The following is a 19,049-nucleotide window of genomic DNA, read 5'->3' as shown; positions in this document are numbered from 1 at the left end:
GGCGCCAGGACCTAAACCTTCTGCCGTCCCACCTCAAAGGGGTTGAGAATTCAGGGGGCAAGGATTTAGAGATTCTGACACCCAGGGCCTGACGGAGGGCGAGTGTTCCACACGTTTCTTGTTATTGTTTATTATTATTCTCTACTTGCAGAGGGAATCGGGGAATCCTAACTCCCCAAGTGCGTGCCGACAAACTTGTGATCCCAACTTGGCCTGGCCTCCCGGGGGCGTGGCCCGCACGCGAGGTGGGCGGGGCACGGCCTGGCTGCGGGGGGCGGGGAACACGGCGGCCCACAGCGCCCTCTGGTGGCCCTCCCTGGCGCTGCCGGGCTCAGCTGATGCTACAGGTTCTGCAGGTCCAGAGGACAGCCGCGCCACGCCCGCCCTGTGCATTCTTGAAATCCACTCGCGCCTCGCCCTTTGGGGACCCAGAGGTCGAATTCCTTTGGAAGCCTGGGTCTCTAAATTCCAGCCCAATTTCCCGCAGGGACCCCGCCATGGAGACCCAGGCATCTGAACGCTCTGTGCCTTCGATCTGGGGGACAGAGGGATAGATAGCACTTGTTCCTGGATCTGTCCCTACTAGGAAGCTCAGTTCCCCGACCTCTAACCCCACGCCACCACCAAAGACTCAGACCTTCGGCCATGACTCAAGGTTCTACTTTGGAGAGCTAACTTCCCACCTTTGTCGATCCCGTACCCAACAAAAGTCCCAGGGGTCCCCTAAGCCCTCCCCCAGCGCCCATCTCTCCCTGAGGGGACCCAGGTCTCCCACCTGCGATTCCCACCGCTCCGGGGTCCCCTCCTCGGCCCCAGGCTCCCTTTCGGAATTCAGATTTCCAAGCCCCACCTCCAGGGGACACAGGTGCCGGATCCCCCAGCCCCGCCCCCTCCTCCTGACGTGCCCCGCCCCCACCTGGCAGCCGCGCCTCTCCCCGCCGCACCCATCAGTCCCGAGGCACCCAGGGACCCATGGCTGCCTCGGCGGTCCCGCGCGGGTGGCACTGGGGGGAGCCACGAGCGCTTGGCCGGGCGGTGAGGCTGCTGCAGCGCCTGGAAGAGCAATGCGGGGACCCCCGGCTGGCCCTGGGGCCCCCCTCGCTGCGGGACCTGCTGCCCCGCACCGCACAGCTCCTGCGGGAGGTGGCCAGCGCCCGGCGGGCGGCCGGTGGGGACGGCCCCGACGGCCCCGGTGGCGCCGGGGACTTCCTCATCATCTACTTGGCCAACCTGGAATCCAAGAGCAGACAGGTGGCAGAGCTGCTGCCGCCCCGGGGCAAGAGGGGCGCCAACGACGAGCTCTTCCGGGAGGGCTCCAGACTCAGGTGAGCAGATGTCCTTGTCCCGGAACAAGGTCTCACGAGCGAGGCCCTGGTCATGCTCCCAGCCGGCCTCTCCCTCAGACCCCGAGGTCCAGACCCCAGCCTCCCTCCCTCAGACCCTGGAGTCCTCAACCCTGGCTCTCCTCCCTGGCCCCTTCGTCCCACCCGGGAAACTGAGTCACTTCCTTGGACATCCAGGGCCCCCATCTCCCCCTTTCCTGATCCCCTTGAAACCAGAATCCCAGTGCCCCGATCTCCCAGGAAGGGAGGGAAATTGGGGGCCGATGGACTTCCACTGAGGGCAAGTGGATGCACCCTGGGAGCCTGAGCTCCACCCTCTTGCTTCTCTTCCTGTGCAAGGGGCCAGCTGAGGACCTTGGACTGGCCTGCCCACTGCGCTCTGCTCTGAACTCTAGGGGAAGGGCTACCAAGGGGCAGGGGAGGGGCAGACCTCGGAGCCTGGAGCAAGAACAAGGTCTAAACCAGCTGTTCCTGCCTCTGCAGGCTCCAAGCCCCTTCTTCAGCTCCCTAATTCAGCTGGAAATAAAACACACAGGTTCAGCAACCTGCTTACCTGTATTTTTTTTTAAATCGGTGTTATGCCCAAGACATATTATAGAACAGTGATCAAAGGAATGTTCTTTGCAATATATATTTCTTCTGCATGAAAATGCAAAGGCACTGTTATTCTGGAAGGAAGAATCGACTAGTCAGACACAAGAACCACCATGAGGCAGAATCAAATAGTCTTCCCTTAGCCCCTTAGCCAGGTACGACTGCGCACACTGTCATCCTCTTGACTGGGGAGGCTGATGCAGGAGGATCCAAGTTTGAGGCCAGCCTCAACAACATAGTGCAACCTTGTTTAAAAAAAAATGGTGTGGGGGGTGCGTGGCTGGGGATGTGGATATAATTCAGTGGTTCAATCTCCAATACTGGGGGGAAAAATGTCTTCCCTTATATTTAGGAGACTTGGGTTTCTGAAATCTCATTATCAATTTAAAATGTGCAAAATATGCTCATGCAAAACACAACTGGGTTCAAGGCTTGGATACAAAAGTTTGCAAGCCAAGTGAAATGAGGACAGATCTTGCTGGAGGGGATTGTCCCCCCAATCTAGCAGTCCCATCCTAATCTCTATGTCAAACAAATTTCTAGAAACCCGTTGGAAAGGTGCTCTAACTCCAGTGAGAACCTCCAGTGAGAACCTCTGTTCTAGGGTTCTCCACTCTAGGGTGGAGGTTCTGGTAACTAGGAAGTCTAGGGGCTTAGTGAGCAGCTGGAGGGTATGCTTAGAGTCACAGGGGTCCTACGCAGTTTTTGAGGAAGGTTTTTGACCAGTACTGTCCTTTAAAACCTAATGCTAGCCATGTAGGTCCCTTTTAATTTTGTATTAGACAAATTCCAAAAAGATTTTTGAAAAAAAACCTGTGAGCCGGGCAAGGCGGGGCACGCCTGTAATCCCCGTGGCTGCAGAGGCTGAGGCCGGAGGATCAAAAGTTCAACGCCAGCCTCAGTAACTTAGTGAGGCCCTAAGGAACTTAATGGAGACCCTGTTTCTAAACAAATAAACAAAAACAGGTGAAATTAGTTTTAATAACATTTTTATTAGCTCACTATATAAAAAATATTATATCGATTTGAAATCAATATAAAGCAATTATTCATGTGCTTGCTCATGGGTTTCTGAAATCTGCAGTGCATTCCACATTTAAAGCACACCTCTCACTCCACTCACTATGTGTGTGGACAGTGGTTCCCATATGGACCACACAGCTCAGATTCTGCAAAGGGAGGCTACTTAGACACCGTTAGGAGCCCTGCAGACCCGCCCCCAGGAAGCTATTAATAGAGATTAAGAAAGCAGTAAGATCCACACTGAGTGCCAACGCTGTGCCCACTCTGCTGTGTATTTTACGTGCTCAGGATGGAAAAATCCTCCTTCCCCGATGAGTCAGGGGCAGTGCTTACCTGTATTTACCCCCATTTTCCAGTTGAGAAACTGGGACATAGGAAAAAGAGAAGAAAATTGCCAAGAGTCGCTCAGATGAGAAGGGCGAGGGCCACCCATCCTGATCAGGAACTCAAGGAGGCTCCATCCGCTCTGAGCCTGCCCTGTGGACAGGCTGCCCAGGGCCGAGGTCCCCTACTAAGCTAGCCTGCGCCTCCAGCCAGTGGGCACTGCTGGCTGGAGGCTGATGGGACATTGGGCAGCTTGTACACTTCCTTAACAGATGAGGAAACCGGGGCCCAGAGAGCCGAGGCCTCGGGATTGAGCTGCCATGGGACGGACGCTCAGCCTGTACGTTAGAAGAGTCGGGGGCTTGGCTCTGTGGAGATCCCCAAGGTCCAGCCCATCCTCGGGGTTCATTCCTGCAGGCGACAGCTGGCCAAGCTGGCCCTCATCTTCAGCCACATGCATGCAGAGCTGAGCGCGCTGTTCCCTGGGGGGAAGTACTGCGGGCACTCGTACCAGCTCACCAAAGCCCAGGCCCACACCTTCTGGAGGGAGCGCTGCGGGGCCCGGTGAGTGAGCACTGCCTGCCCCAAAGCCCCATCCTGCCCGGCCCAGGCCCCAGGAGTCGGGGCCCTTCCTACAGATCCTTCCGTCCTCAATGACACCCCACACACACCCAGGTGTGTGCTGCCCTGGGCAGAGTTCCAGTCGCTCTTGTGCTCCTGCCACCCCGTGGAACCAGGCCCCATGGCCCAGGCCTTGCGCTCCACCATGGACCTCACCTGCAGTGGCCACGTGTCCGTCTTTGAGTTTGACATCTTCACCAGGCTCTTCCAGGTCAGAGAAGGCCAAGGTGGAGGCCAGAACCCCTGGGTCTGAGGGAGGAGGCTGGGCCTGGACCCTGGGTCTGAGGGAGGAGGCTGGGCTGGACCCTGGGTCTGAGGGAGGAGGCTGGGCTGGACCCCTGGGTCTGAGGGAGGAGGCTGGGCTGGACCCTGGGTCTGAGGGAGGAGGCTGGGCCTGGACCCTGGGTCTGAGGGAGGAGGCTGGGCCTGGACCCTGGGTCTGAGGGAGGAGGGCTGGGCTGGACCCTGGGTCTGAGGGAGGAGGGCTGGGCTGGACCCTGGGTCTGAGGGAGGAGGGCTGGGCTGGACCCTGGGTCTGAGGGAGGAGGCTGGGCCTGGACCCTGGGTCTGAGGGAGGGGGCTGGGCTGGACCCTGGGTCTGAGGGAGGAGGGCTGGGCTGGACCCTGGGTCTGAGGGAGGAGGCTGGGCCTGGACACTGGGTCTGAGGGAGGAGGCTGGGCCTGGACCCTGGGTCTGAGGGAGGAGGGCTGGGCTGGACCCCTGGGTCTGAGGGAGGGGGCTGGGCTGGACCCTGGGTCTGAGGGAGGAGGCTGGGCTGGACCCTGGGTCTGAGGGAGGAGGCTGGGCCTGGACCCTGGGTCTGAGGGAGGAGGCTGGGCTGGACCCCTGCGTCCTAGGGAAGGAAAGGTCTGGGGCCTTCTATATAAAGGAGGTACTGGCCAGCCCACCATGTCGTGAGCAAGGCGGCCAGGCTCTCAGCCACCAGGAAGCTCTAGCGACATGGGCTGCTTCCTTGTTCCGTGGGTGACCCCAGCCCTGCTCCCCCCAGCCCTGGCCGACCCTGCTTAAGAACTGGCAGCTCCTGGCAGTCAACCACCCGGGCTACATGGCCTTCCTCACCTATGACGAGGTCCAGGCGCGGCTGCAGGCCTGCAGGGACAAGCCAGGCAGGTAATGGTCTCTGCCTCAGCAGGAGGAGGCCAGGGCTCAGGGCCTGGGCCTGGCTGGGGGGGAGGGGTGGAAGCGTGACATCCTCAGAGAGTCAGGGCTCAGGTTCCTGGGACCCAGAGAATTAAGAACTCTGGAGGTCGCCCGGTGTGTGTGGGGGTGCACACTTGAATCCCAGCTGGTTCAAGAGGATGAGGCAGGAAGATGGTGATTCCAGGCCAGCCTGGAACTGAGCAAGAGCCCCTGTCTCAAAATTTAAAAAATAAGGTGTCGGGGGTGATGCTGAGTGATAGACCCCGCCCTGTGTTCAATTCCTAGTACCGCCCAAAACAACCAAATAAAAGAGCTCCGAGGTAGACAGTTGAGTGTCCTTGGTCACCTGTGTTTTCTCCCAGGACCCCCTGCGCCTTCCCACAGTCCAGCAGCTAAACACACAGTACCTCATCTGGTGGGGGAACGGGGTGCTGAAGACCCTGCCCAGATTAGGTCTTTTTTTTTTTTTTTTGGTACCAGGGATTGAACCCAGGGGCACTTAACAACTGAGCCACATCCACAGCCCTTTTTCTTCTTTGATTTTGAGACAGGGTCTCACTAGATTGCTTACAGCCTTGATTGAGGCCGGCTTCCAATCTGCAATCTTCCTGCCTCAGCTGCTGGAATTACAGGCATGGGTTGGGTCCCTTTCTGATTGGTCAGAGTGAGGTTGGGCCCTGGGTAAAATATTTTGACTATGACCGCTCATACCTGTTGCAGCAAGACACTGGGAAAGGAGACATCTGAATCTTTTCTTTCTCTTTCTTTTTTGGGGCTACTGAGGATTGAACTCAGGGGCATTCGACCACTGAATGACACCCCCAGCCCTATTTTGTATTTTATCTAGAGACAGGGTCTCACTGAGTTGCTAAGCGCAACTTAGTACCTCACCATCGCTGAGGCTGGCTTTGAACTCACAATTCTCTTGTCTTAGCCTCCAGAGCTGCTGGGACTACAGGCATGCACTACAGCGCCCAGACATCTGAATCTTTCAATTATTTCAAGTCAGGATTTTTTAGCTGCTGGATCTCCCCAAAGGGCTAGAAACTGGGGAGCTGAGCCCCCTGGAACATCAAGGAGTTGAGAGAATAGGAGGTCAGGTTTGTGGGTCTCTGCAGGGCTCAAGTGCAGAGGCCCAAAAAAGGCAAATATATATCTGCATTCTTCCAGTTCTTCCGATTATACTCCAAACTGGTTTAAAGGAAAAGCAATAGGAATCGATTAATTCCTATAACTGAAAATACTAGAGTTTGGGTTTCAGGTTCAGCTGGACCCAGGTGTACCAGTCCTAATCTCAGACTCAGATTCTGTTCATACCCTGTCTCTGCTTTCGTCCACGTTAGCGTCCTTCTCAGATGTGGTCTCCCTGCCTGGTGTCAAATGACTTCTAGGGGTCACTGTTATACACCCCACCAGTTTAGCAACCTCTGTGAAGCTGGGGTACCTTGTTCGATACTTCTAGCAAAAGTCTCTGACTCGGATCACTGAGGCCGGGGGTCCTAGAATACCCTGATGGGCCAAGCACAGTCAGGCTTGTCCCAACTTCAGTGAAGGAGGGACAGGGCTCACTAAATAGCTTCAGGGATGTTATTATCCCAAGAAGAGCTAGACAGGGATCTAGCCCCTCAGTGCATGCATGGGAAGTTGACATAAGGACCTAGACACCTGGATCCCCAACAGGGTGGGGGACTGGGACTTCCCCGAAGGGACAGCAGTGACCAGTCCCTCACCCCATCCTACCCACCTCTCCCTCCAGCTACATCTTCCGGCCCAGCTGTACTCGCCTGGGGCAGTGGGCCATCGGGTACGTGAGCTCAGATGGCAGCATCCTGCAGACCATCCCTTCTAATAGACCCCTGTTCCAGGTGCTCCTGGAAGGACAAAAAGGTGGCATGTGAGTTGGCGACCTGGAAGGAATGGGGTGGGTAGAATCCTGCGGGACGCGCACTGCCCCAATCACCAACCTGCAATGCTGCGGTTCCCCAGCAGGTGGCAGTCAAGGGTCTGGAGGAAGGGGCGCCTCTGCGTCCACCCAGGCTGCAGTCGGGCCAGCGGGCGGCCGCCCTGGGCGCCACACCTTGAACTTGGACTCTAGAGCTTTGCTTCTAGATCCGATGTCCTGCGCTGGCATCTAGACTGGTAGGGCGGAAACAGAGCTGGGAAGCTGCCAGGGTGTGGCTGCCCCTTTTCCTGCAGGGAAGCTGCTCTGGGTGAGGAGGGAGGGACGCAGGTTGGCTCTGGAGTTCCGCCGCTGACCAGGGTTTTCCTGGTTTGGCGCTGCTGTGGAGGGAACCAGGGCGTCGGGCAAATGGTGAGCAGGTGCCCCCCACCGCCCTCCACCCTCTGGGGCTTGCTCATCAGTCACACTGTGTGATCGGTGACAGGAGATGGGTGACATTTAGGAAGGAGAGGGAGGCTGCTTTCTCCTGGTTTGTTTGGGTGCTGGGGGTTGAACCCAGAAGCGCCCCACCTCTGAGCTCTATCCCCAGTCCTTTTGTTTATTTTGATTTGAAATGTTATTCCCCCGCCCCCTGAACCTGGTAAGCAAGTGCTCTAACCACTGAGCCACAGCCACAGCCCATTTTTTGTTTCTGTTTTTTAATTTTGAGACAGGGTCTCACTAAATTGCTTCGGGCCTTGCTAAATTGCTGAGGCTAGCCTCGATCTTGCAGTCCTCCTGCCTCAGCCTTCTGAGTTGCTGGGATTACTGGCTGGGCCACCACGTCCAGCAGACATGCTGTTGACTCTCATTATTCACATTAGTAATGTTCTATAAAATTGTTCAGTGTCTGAATTTTCAAATTCTGAGCCACTGCTCCTCGGGGACATACAGGGCCTGTGGGTCCCAACCTTTTCTGTTTTATTATTTATTTTATTTACTTTTTTATTGGATGCTTGAGTTTTCTTTGTTGTTGTTTTGTGGGATTCTTATTCTTCTTTGTTTTGCAGTTCTTTTTGTTTGTTTGTTTGTTTGTTTTTAATGTGCTGTGGCATGTGTCTGTAATCCCAGGGACTCTGAGGCTGAGGCAGGAGGATCCCATGTTCGAGGCCAGCCTCAGCAACTTAAGGAGGCCCTAAACAACTCAGGGAGACCTTGTCTCAAAATAAAAAAATAAAAAGGGCTGGGGATGTGGCTCCGTGGTTTAAGTGCTCCTGGGTTCAACCCCTGGTACCAAAAATGAAACATAAAAATGTATTGGGCCAGGCACTGAGGCACACGCCTAGAGCCCCAGTAACTCAGGAGGCTGAGGCAGGAGGATCACAAGTTCAAGGCCAGCCTGGGCAATTTTGCAAGACTTTGTCTCAAAATAAGAATGAAAAAAGGGCTGGGGATGAGGCTCGGTGGCCCAGCGATTGCCTGGCATGGGTGAGTCCCTGGTTGCAGCTCCAGCACCTTCAGAAAAACAAGTATTGGGCCACATTCGGCCAATCAATCACTGCATAATAACCCTTATGTGTTTTTGTTAAAGTCAACTTAAGACACATTGTTGACTCATTCTCTCGGAACCCCTGGCCTCCGGTAGCCCTGCAGCTCAGGCGGGAACAGAGTTGCCCAGCACGTTCTCTGGCTAAGGCCAGTCCCAGCCCCTTCTCCCTAGGCAAATAGATGGCACTTTAGTTCCACTCTTGGGGCCCTTTAAATCAGCAAATCAACAAAAAGCATGAAAATGGGAGGAATGTGGCACTGAACAGACTGTGACAGAGACACTGGGTCACAATCCAAGAGCCGAGCCCTGGCAGGCACAGCTGCTTGTCCCACCCCATCCGACCAGGAGCACCAGAGAGCTCAGAGCCGCCACCACTCCGCGCATGTCCGTCAATGGCCACAAGAGTATTGATTGAGGGTTTCCCATCGATGTTAGAGACAGGCAAATCCGCAATCCGCAAATAACGACCTCTTGTATAGACAAGCGCTTGGACCTTTTTTTAGTTGTCAATGGACTTTATTGATTTATATGTGATTTATATGTGGTGCTGAGAATCGAACCCAGTGCCTCGCACATGCGAGGCAAGCGCTCTACCACTGAGCCACCGCCCCAGCCCCCGCATGTACACATCCCTACTTGACAGCTCAGGAAACAGGCACAGAGAGGCGCAGACATTTGCCCAGGTCGCACAGCTACAGAGTACTGAGCTGGGGTTTGAAGTCGGGCAGCCAGGCTCAGAGCAGCCCTGGCTCACGGAACCCACCGAATCCTGAGTCATCTGCCGGCTCCAGGTCAGAGTTCTTGGAGAAGAGTTTCCCAGAGTTAAGAACAAGTGAGAGGCGCGGGGGCTGTGGCTCAGTGCAGAGCACTTGCCTGGCATGTGAGGTACTGGGTTCGATCCTTGGCACCACATAAAAATAAGCACACAAAGGCATGCTGTCCAACTACACGAACAAACATACAAATGAGAGGGGCCAGGGGCACACCTGTAATCCCAATGGCGCGGCTGAGAGCCTGAGGCAGGAGGATCTTGAGTTCAGAGCCAGCCTCGGCAACTTAGGCCCTAAGCAACTCAGCAAGACCCAGTCTCAATATTAAATATATAAAGGGCTGGGGACCTGGCTCAGTGGTTAAGTGCCCCTGGGCTCACCCCCGGCTCCCACATTGAAAAAAAAAATAGTTTGGGGCTGGGGCTCAGTGAAGGAGCACTTGTCCAGCACCCGGTGTGTGTCGCCGGCTCCCACCATTTTGCAGATGAGAAAGCCAAGGCCTGAGAGAGGGGAGGGACATGAAGCTGAGCGTCCCAGCATGGTGGCCTCCCGGGTCTGCAGTCACCCTAGCTGCCCCTCCTATGGGCCCTGTCTTAGTCTCTGCCACCCACCTTTGCCTCTGGTAGGATCCTGTCCATTGTACAGATGGGAAAACTGAGGCCAGGGAGGCAGCGTTGCCCAGCCTAGGAAGGGCCACAGTAGGGTCCAGTCAGCAGTCCTGTGACTCTGCAGCTGGCCTGAGACGGCAGTGATGACCAGATGGGACCCCAGAGGGTCCAGAGCCTACTCAGCTGCCCGGGAGGCCGGTGCTGAGAGCCGGCCTGGCTCTGGGTCTTGCTGTGTGAGCCTCGGGGCACTGTGTAAGGTGAGAAGCGGGTGCCGGTGGCCGGGCCATCTCGTAGTCTCAGATTCCCTGGAGACGGCAGGGGTTGCGGGGGCTAGGCCTGCGGATTCACTCAGCCTCCGGGCTCTGACCCTGCTCCTGGAGTCAAGGGACACAGCCCTGCCCTGGGGATCCAAGGGACACAGCTGCTCTGGAAATCCCAGGATGAAGAAGGGAGGTATCCCCAGGCTGTGGGAGGGGGTCCTGGTCAGTGGGGGGCCTGGGAACCCCCTCAGGGTCCCCCTCTCCCCTTCCCCAGCTACCTCTACCCCGATGGGAAGAAGCACAACCCAGACCTGATGGAGCTCTGCCGCGCGGAACCCCACCAGCGCGTCCACGTGTCGGAGGTGAGGGCCCGGGTCCCCTCACTGCCCCGGCCATCCCCACCCGGCCTTGGCTCGGACACCTTGGCCTTGGGTCGGAGTGCTGGCCTCATGGCTCTGTGACCTTGGGTAAATTACTTGGCCTCTCTGAGGCTCAGTCCATCCTGTGGAAACTACAGCTCCTCCCGCCTCCTTCCCGGGGGGTCTCATGGGGATAAACAAGGGAATAAGATCTGGTCAGGTCATCAGAACAGCTGATGCACTTTGCCTACCAGTGACAGCCCTGCGCCAGTGCTTAGTCCTTGGAGCCATTCCAGGGGGAAGAGAAACCAAGAATTAAAAAAGGAAAACAAACCTCGTCTAAGTATGTCCCATGCAATATTCGGGATAAACTTACGCTCGAATTCTGTTCACCCCTCACCTGAACGTCACGTTTCCTGGGGCATCCTACGTTGTCCTGACAACCCCGGGGTAGACAGCCCCAGAGAGGAAGGCTCCGAGGAGGCACCAGAGGCCCTGGACACACCCGCGACCTTGAACTTGGGGGAGGCTTCAGGGTGGACACAGGGGTGTGGGCTTCCTTCCTGTCCTCCCCGCGTCTCACCCACCTGTCCCGTCCTCCCTGTCGCCTCGCCTGTCAGGAGCAGCTGCAGCTGTACTGGGCCATGAACTCCACCTTCGAGCTCTGCAAGATCTGCGCAGAGAGGGACAAGGACGTGAGGATCGAGCCGTGCGGCCACCTGCTCTGCAGCCACTGCCTGGCTGCGTGGCAGGTGGGGCTGACCCTCTCCTGCCGGCTGGCCCGGTCTCCCCTCTACAGGAAAAGCCCTGACAGCATTTCCCATGCGCCTTGTTTTCAGATAGGGAAACTGAGGCCAGGGACAGAGCCCTGCCCGGGCTCCCTCAGGGGCCAGTGTCTGCAGCTGGTCTGTGTCACCTCGGCCTGCACGCGACCCGCGACCCAGCTCTCCTTCTCAGACCAGTTATCAGTGAAAAGGGCTGGGCCATCCAGAGCCAGTAGCTCTGCCTCTCTGGGCCTTAGCTTGGAGCACAGGGCTATTGACAGGGACCCCCACAGGCCAGAGTAGCGGCCCGACCCACAGAGCCCCTGACAAAGGCCCGGCCTGAGGCTGCTGCCCTGGTCCGGGGGCCAGCAAGGGCCAGCATGGGCGCTCCTTGCCTTCCCAGCTCTTCCCTGCCTCCCACCCCCTCCCTCCCTGTCCCTGGCTCTCCTCCTATCGCTGGGTTGGAGGTAGAGGTCCTCCCAGTCCCCAAGGACAAGGGACAGGGACGTGGTGCAGAACAGGGAGACACTGGCCTGTCCTCCGCCCGCCAGCACGCAGAGAGTCAGACCTGCCCCTTCTGCCGACGGGAGATCAAGGGCCGAGAGGCTGTGAGCATCTATCAGTTCCAAGGGAGGCCAGCAGCGGAGGCCATCATCGAGAGCCCGGAGGACAACACTGACCAGGAAGACGGGGAGCTGGAGCAGGTAAGCAGGACGGGCAGGACCAGAAACAGAGCCCCGGGGCCTGATGGACGCTAGGCTGGGCCTGGACCCTGGGTGCTAGAGGCCTGGGTGTTTGCTTCCCCAGGGCCTGGGCCTGTGGCTTCCTCACGCTGTCCCCTGAGGGTGGGGACTCTGTCTTGCTTTCTGTTATATCTGGAGTCTAGAGCGGTGTCCAGTCCTGCCTCCAGGCAGAAGCGTCTCTGGGCGTGGAGAAAATGGCCGCTCTCAACCCCTCTCCGCCCTCTCCTCTAGGTGGCCCCCTCTGCTCCCCCACTGCCCCCTCGGGTAGATCTGTCCTCAGGGAGACCGAGAAGTGAAGGCCAGGTGAAGGTGAAGGTGGTGAGCGGTGCTGTTCTGGGCTGGGGGGGGGGTGAGCAGGGTGGTCTCTCGCTCAGCCCCAGGGTCCATGCACTGGTGGTGCTGAGGGCTCCGAGGCTCAGGCTTGGTGCTCCTCCTCAGCACCCGTGGTGAGCCCCTGCTGTGGTCTGGCATCTGCCACCTCCGTGGCCTCTCCTCTGCCTTCCTCTTGACTCATCCCTCTCACTGGTTTCTTGCTCTCCTTCTGTGTCCAGGACATGTCCTACCTCAGGGCCTTTGCACCAGCTGTCCCCTTGGCCTAGCTCGCCTTTCCCCAGGCTCAGTTTCCCACTTCTTCTCCGGGTCTCCCTGACCCTCCTACCCCACCCTGCGATGCTTTCATGGTGCTTTTCCCCACCTGGCAGGGTGGGAGGTGTCGTTGCCTAAGCCAAACCCCTTTTTAGGTCTAGATTTTGTCTTATTCTCTCTCTGTTTTTTTTTTTTTTTTTAATTTTTTTAGTTTAGATGGACACACAGTACCTTTATTTATTTTTATGTGGTGCTGAGGATCGAACCCAGTGCCTCACACAAGCAAAGCAAGCGCTTCACCACTGAGCTATAGCCCCAGCCCCTTATTCTCTCATCTATCTCCAGAGTCTAGAACAGTGCCTGACACTGATACTTGACAGGTGCTCAATAAATAGGGGTTGAATAAACAGAGCCCAGTCTTCCCAATAGCCCTATAAAGCTGAAGATGTTTCTCTCCTCATTTTCTACAAGAAAAACAGAGAGGTGGCTGAGATGGCCTGAAGCCACACAGCCTGAAAAAGGATAAGCCAGCATTGGGGTTTTTAAGCACCCCCCAAAACCATCTGCTTTTTTTTTTCCATGCTGGGGATGGAACCCAGCTTCCAGGGAAATGCTCTGCCCACTGAGCCCCAGCCCAGCCCCCATGGGCTTATTTTTTAAGGGCGCCAGGCCTTGCTGTTTCCCCCACTCCCACCCCTGGAGTTTCAGAGGCCCTGGCCACAGCGGGAGGGGCAGTGCCCGGGAGCATCTGGGCAGGCGGAGCAGGCCCCGCCTGGATCAATACTGAGCCGACCGGCAACCAAAGGCAGGAAGTCCGGGAACATTAGCGACCACAGCAAACAAGGAGCCGGCAGGAAGGGGGCGGCGGGCCTGGGGGGCGGGGGAGGCTAAAAACAGACCTGGACCTGCAGCCAAAAGCAAATGGAAACATTAGGAGGCACTCAGCGGCTCCCTGGGGACAGCCAGGGGACACTGCCAGCCGGGAACAGGGCTGGGGGGCACCGCCGGTCTGATGGGCATGCGTTCACCTGCCAGTGCCCTCCCTCCCTGGCAAACCCCTTCCTCTTCCTCCTTCCCAAACCTGCCTCGTTCAAATTCCAGGCAACAGCTGCTGCCTCCCTCCCTCCCTCCCTCTCTCTCTCTCTCTCTCTCTCTCTCTCTCTCTCTCTCTCTCTTTGGTACTGGAGACTGAACCCCGGGGCACTTAACCACTGAGTCACATCCCCAGTATCCCCTTACCCCCCTTGTTTTTAATTTTGAGACTGGGCCTCCCTAAGTTGCTGAGGCTGACCTCAAACTTGCAATCCTCCCGCCTCAGCCTCCCAAGTGGCTGGAATTATGGGCGTGCACCACCGCGCCCACCCAGCTATGCCTGCTCTTTCATTTTTCAAAGCACAGCAAAAGACAAAGCCCTGGGCTTGCTACTTCTCAGCAAAGTGACTGTCATCATGACAACAGTTAATGTGTGACTTTTGCTATGGGCTTGGCACAGGGCCTCCCACATGCCAGGCAAGCCCTCTACCCCTGAGCTACACCCCAGCCCTGGCACTGTTTTTGAACCTATTCAGTTGTCACCACAGGTCGGGAGCAGGCACACACCTGTAATCCCAGTGACCCTGGAGGCCAAGGTGGGAGGATGGCAAGTTCAAGGTCAGCCTCAGGAACTCAGCCAGACCCTGGCTCTAAAATAAAAAAGAGAAAGAGCTGGGGATGTGGCTCAGTGGGAAAGTGCCCCTGACTTCGATCTCTAGTACAACAAATTAATAAATAAATAAAGTCACGACACCCTGTTATGATTACAGAGGGGGACAGTGAGGCTCGGAGCTGAATGTCACACAGCCCACGGGTGACGGAGTCAGAACGAGGACCCAGGTCTCTGGCTCTACCTGCCAGGACCCGTGTTCCAACCCTCTGTGGGCCTGGACCCTCTGGTTTATACAGTGGGCAGGATGGTCGTCTCTGCCACGGAGTCCACCATGGGCTCTGGATGCCGTGGGCCGTGTCCGTGGCCTGTTACTGAGGTCATGACCCGCACGTGGGGCTCTGTCATCAGGCACCTCCCTGCACACCGCTGTTCTCCGTCTTAGAAACCCACCTCTAGGGGATGACCCCGTCACTGAGCAAGACCCTGGCACACCACGGGTCACTGAGCCCTCAGACCTGTGAACCCAGAGAGATCTGGCGACCGGAACCCAAATCAGATCCCCCAGCTCCCCAGGCCTCCGGGACTCCAGGGAAGCCCTCTGCTCCCTCCTTGGGCCTGCAGGTCCGGCCCCTGCTCCAGTGAGCCCCTCGCTGACCTTCCAAGGAGCCCGCAGACCCCCACTTCCCTGCCGCCTTTTTGTGCTCAGGCTTCGGCCCAATCAGTCCTGGCTCCTGGAGGCCTCCCTGGTCACCCTCCCGTCTTGGTCACCCTGCCCTCCCCTGTCCCCCCCACACACTCAGAAAGACCTGGAACGCAGGATACTTCCTGGTTCCTGAGCCGATTGCTCATGTCCAGCCTCTGGCTCAGCAGACCTTGGATCCTCCGGCGCGGGAAGTTTTTATTTATTTTCTTCTGTCTTATCCACATTTCTGAACTCAGATGCTCAGGGAATGTTTGTGGGATACACGGACAAGGGGATGGAGGCATGAACAGACGGACGGACAGACAAGACAGAACGTTTTCCCACTCAAGGCAGAAGCATGAGGGGAAAAGACGGCATGCATTAGGGATAAGACTCTGTCACAGGGCCCCTCGCCCACCACGGTGTCACCCTGTCTGGGCCTGTGAATTGGCACTGCCAGTCCCTGGGCCGCCCCTCCCCTGGGACATTTCTGAATCTCTTCCCCTGCAGGCACCTCTGCCCCTGCCCAGGCTCAGGCCTCCCCTCCCCTTGCCAAGAATCAGGAATGTGGCCTCAGCCCCGTGGGATGTCACCTCCTGCCCCCAGACCGCGGAGGGGGCCATAGAGTAAGTGGAAAGACAGCTGGCCTGAGACTCAGGGGTGAAGAAGGGGCGGGGGAGAAACACCCCGGACTCAGGAAGCTCACGGCCCCCAACTCTCTCCCCTGCAGAAATTTCTAAAGGGAAGCTCCTGTCCCCAGCCGCCCCTGTGGGACCCGCGATCACACCCCACGCTGGAGGCCAGGTGAGCCCCAGACTCTCCAGGCTCCCTCCCCAGCTAGCCCCATGCCCTCCGCCCGCTTCTCTCTGCATCGCAGGGTGCCCAGATGTGCTGCAGAGGAGCCGCAGGGGTGGACGGGGCTTGTGAGGCAGAAATAAACTGTCAAGCCTGGTGGGTCCTCCCGTGTGTAAGGAGCAGGGCAGCGGCCACCAGGGGGCAGCTTGGCACTGGGAAAGGGCGTTCCCGGGGCCTGATGCCCACCTGGTCCACTCCAGAGGCTGGGCCCTGGCCCCATCTACCCTCAGAGCTTCACAGGGAGTGGGGTCCCCAGCCTCTTCCGCCAGTTCCAGGAGTCCTGCCTCCCAAGCTGTCGGCAAACCAGTCACCGCAGAATCACCCCGGACGCATCCCAGAACTGCGGCCCTGGTCAAAAAGAGCCCGTGATTCCTTGGGAGCTAGTTGGGCTCCCAGGCCCGCCACGACCTGCTCTTATCGCTCGTTCTCCATTCCCCGTGGGTCCTTCTGCCAGGCGATGTGGCACCGGGAAAGCATCTCCCATCGCCTCACTAATCCCCAGGGACCCAGCTCCCTCCTGTCAGGCTAACCCAGCCCTCACCCTGAGGGCAGACCCTGTGCCAGGCCCTGGGCTGAGCAGCGGTCACTGCCCCACCCCCTGCAGCTCAGAGTCCAGTGGAGGAGAGAGACCTGGAGCCCAGAGTGGGCATGGCTGGGGTGGGGGACCCCAGGGCTGCAGGAGCGCACAGGGACACCTGGCCCAGCCTGGGAAGGCCCGGAAGGCTTCCAGGAGGAGACTCTGAGCCCAGACAGCCATGGGAAGGGGCTTGAAATGTATCACAGACTGAGTTCCAAGCAACACAAGCTGCCTCTTGGGACAGAAAGGGAACCTATTGAGAGGATTCTGGGTCACTCACAGAAACCAGGAGTAAACAGGAGAGCCAGGATGGGAAAAGGAGCAAGAAGACTGGCAGCCGGCCAGCACCGGCCACCAGCCACAGTCACCCCACAGAACCAGTCTGATGAGGACACGCTGGTGCCCGATGAGCACCGGACACTGCAGTCACCCCACTGCCAGAGCCGCCCTAGAAGCAGGACGGGCTGCCCCATTCATTAGCTGCGCTCATCACAAATCCTCTCCAACTTAGTGGCGCAGGATGGCAATGGTTGCCTTAGTGCTGAGGGTGCTGGGCGGATCCAGGGTGGGGCTCGGCTGAGTGGTTCCACCCTGGGAGTGGGTGCCATCAAATGGAGCCGTGGTTGGAGGCTGGCCAGGGTCTCTGAAGTCTCCACACTTCCAAGAGTGGGCTCTGGACCTGCTGGCGTGGGCTCCCCCAGCACAGCTGCTCCAGGGAGTGCTCGGTGGGTTTCCTGTGAGGAAGGCCGGCCTCCACCTCCATCCCTCTGCACCCACGATTCAACCAACTGTGCATCCAACACAGACGTGACTTTTGGTACTGGGGATTGAACCCAGAGGCATTTTACCACTGAGCCACATTCCCAGTCTTTTTTCATTTTGAGACAGGGTCTCATTAAGTTGCTCAGAGCATCGCTAAACTGCTGAGCCTGGCTTTGAACTCGCAATCCTCCTGCCTCAGCCTCCCAAGCCTCTGGGATGACAGATGTGCACCACCACCCCTGGCAAGTCTGACCTCTTGATGGGAGGTCCAGCTCTGTAGGTGATTGTCGCCAGCTGGCCAGGCTGGTGAGATGAGCTGTATTCAAAGGAGCTGACTATATCAGTAATTAAGAAAACGGCAAAGAAACCATGCAGCACACGAACATATTTAGTTTCTAAGGTCAAGGGCGGGACTGCTCAGTGACCCCAAGGGTCAGCTCCTTGCTGGGCAGTGCTGGAAAGAGAGCATGTACCGGATTCTTTTTATTTTAGAGGGGGGACACACACAGCCTTCCAGATTGCAAGGATTCAACCAAACTTGGATCTAAAATATTCAGGAAAAAAAATTGCATCTATAGGGAGGTTGGATGGAATGTTCTTCACCAAATAAGGCAGAGAATGGGGTTTGGAAGGTGGAGTCTTGCTTTGTGATGTCTTGTGGTCAGCAGATTGATTGACATCTTGGCAAGACACACCCATTTCAGGTGCTGTGGGGGATCACAGGCAGAAGGAGAGGAAAGGCACATTTGTGTCACGCAGCCCAATCAGTGTGCAAGGCCACACCAGTCCCCTCATACTGCTCAAATGCGCAGAGCCCACACACGCAGCCCATGGATGGCTGGAGACAGGTGACCATGAGGAAATGACAAATTGGGTGCAGCCATCTTTAGGCAGTAGCTCTTCTTTAAACTCTCGCTGTACAAGTAACTCTTTTTGCTCAAAAAAAAAAAAAAAAAAAAATGCATTCATATGACACCAAATATCAACAGTTCCATTTTCCAGATCCAAGTCTGGAACCATGGGGGAAGAACCATTCCCCTCCACACGCCGTGATGAGCGTCTTCTGCAAGCTGTGGACTCCTCTGAAAGCTAATTAGGCTACACTATATATAAAACAAATGAGAAAAAGATAAGACTTGTCTATGAGAAGAGTCAGCCTTCCAGATCTGCAAGGATCCAACCAAACTTGGATCTAAAATATTCAGGAAAAAAAATACATCTATATGGAACACGTGCCGACTTTTTGTCATTATTTTCTAAACAATAGAGTATATTGATTATATCACACTTACATTGTATTAGGCATTATAAGGCATTGAGAGATGAATTAGAGTATACGGGGTGTGTGCATAGGTTATATGCAACACAGTGCCATTATATGTAAGGGACTTGAGCATCCTGGGGAGGGGGCTCCCGGAAACAATCTCCCATGGATAGCCAAGGACTGCTGTATACAGTCATATGGCACATCACCTAAGTATCTCTCAGTCGACAATGGACCACAACTGCAACAGTGGTTCCATAAGATCACATGGCCCAGTGACGTCATAGCCGTCTTGGGCTGTGCGAGGCCACTGTGATGTTCAGCGGTGGCAAAATTGCCTGACAACGCCTTTCTCGGAACATACCCCGGTTGTTAAGTGACGCACGCCTGTGTCTATACACATGAGCTCGAGAGGACGGAATTGGAAAATGATTTAATTCAGTGCACAATGTTTATTCATCCCATGCCAAGCACTGTCCTAGGCACTGCGGCGAAGCAGGGCAGGTCCCTTTGCTCTTGGAGTTTAGAGTCTGTGCCAAGCAATAAAAAATAAACATACTGGATCTGGCAGCACTAAACGCTATGGAGGAAAAAGCGTGGTAAGAGAAGGCAGATCAGGAGAGGCCGCGAGATGGGATGGTCAAGCAGAACCTTAACGATGATGACTGGGGGGCGGGTCA

General features: G+C 56.7%; 1 protein-coding gene across 1 annotated transcript; it reads left to right on the top strand.

Moving 5' to 3' along the window:
* The first annotated feature begins 972 nt into the window (after window positions 1-972).
* Window positions 973-18,341, top strand: Cblc (Cbl proto-oncogene C). Its single transcript, XM_076839176.2, has 11 exons — window positions 973-1,325; window positions 3,702-3,848; window positions 3,960-4,116; window positions 4,916-5,037; window positions 6,824-6,961; window positions 10,408-10,495; window positions 11,113-11,244; window positions 11,808-11,960; window positions 12,231-12,317; window positions 15,422-15,537; window positions 15,642-18,341. Exons 1-11 carry the CDS (start codon window positions 973-975, stop codon window positions 15,649-15,651), a joined length of 1,503 nt encoding a protein of 500 aa, XP_076695291.2. The 3' UTR covers window positions 15,652-18,341.
* The last annotated feature ends 708 nt before the right edge of the window (window positions 18,342-19,049 follow it).

This window comes from Callospermophilus lateralis, chromosome 18, assembly GCF_048772815.1.
Source record: "Callospermophilus lateralis isolate mCalLat2 chromosome 18, mCalLat2.hap1, whole genome shotgun sequence".
In the NCBI taxonomy this organism is placed as follows: Eukaryota; Metazoa; Chordata; class Mammalia; order Rodentia; family Sciuridae; genus Callospermophilus; species Callospermophilus lateralis.
Note: the sequence above shows the minus strand (reverse complement) of the source record. Positions and strands in the feature narration are given on the sequence as shown.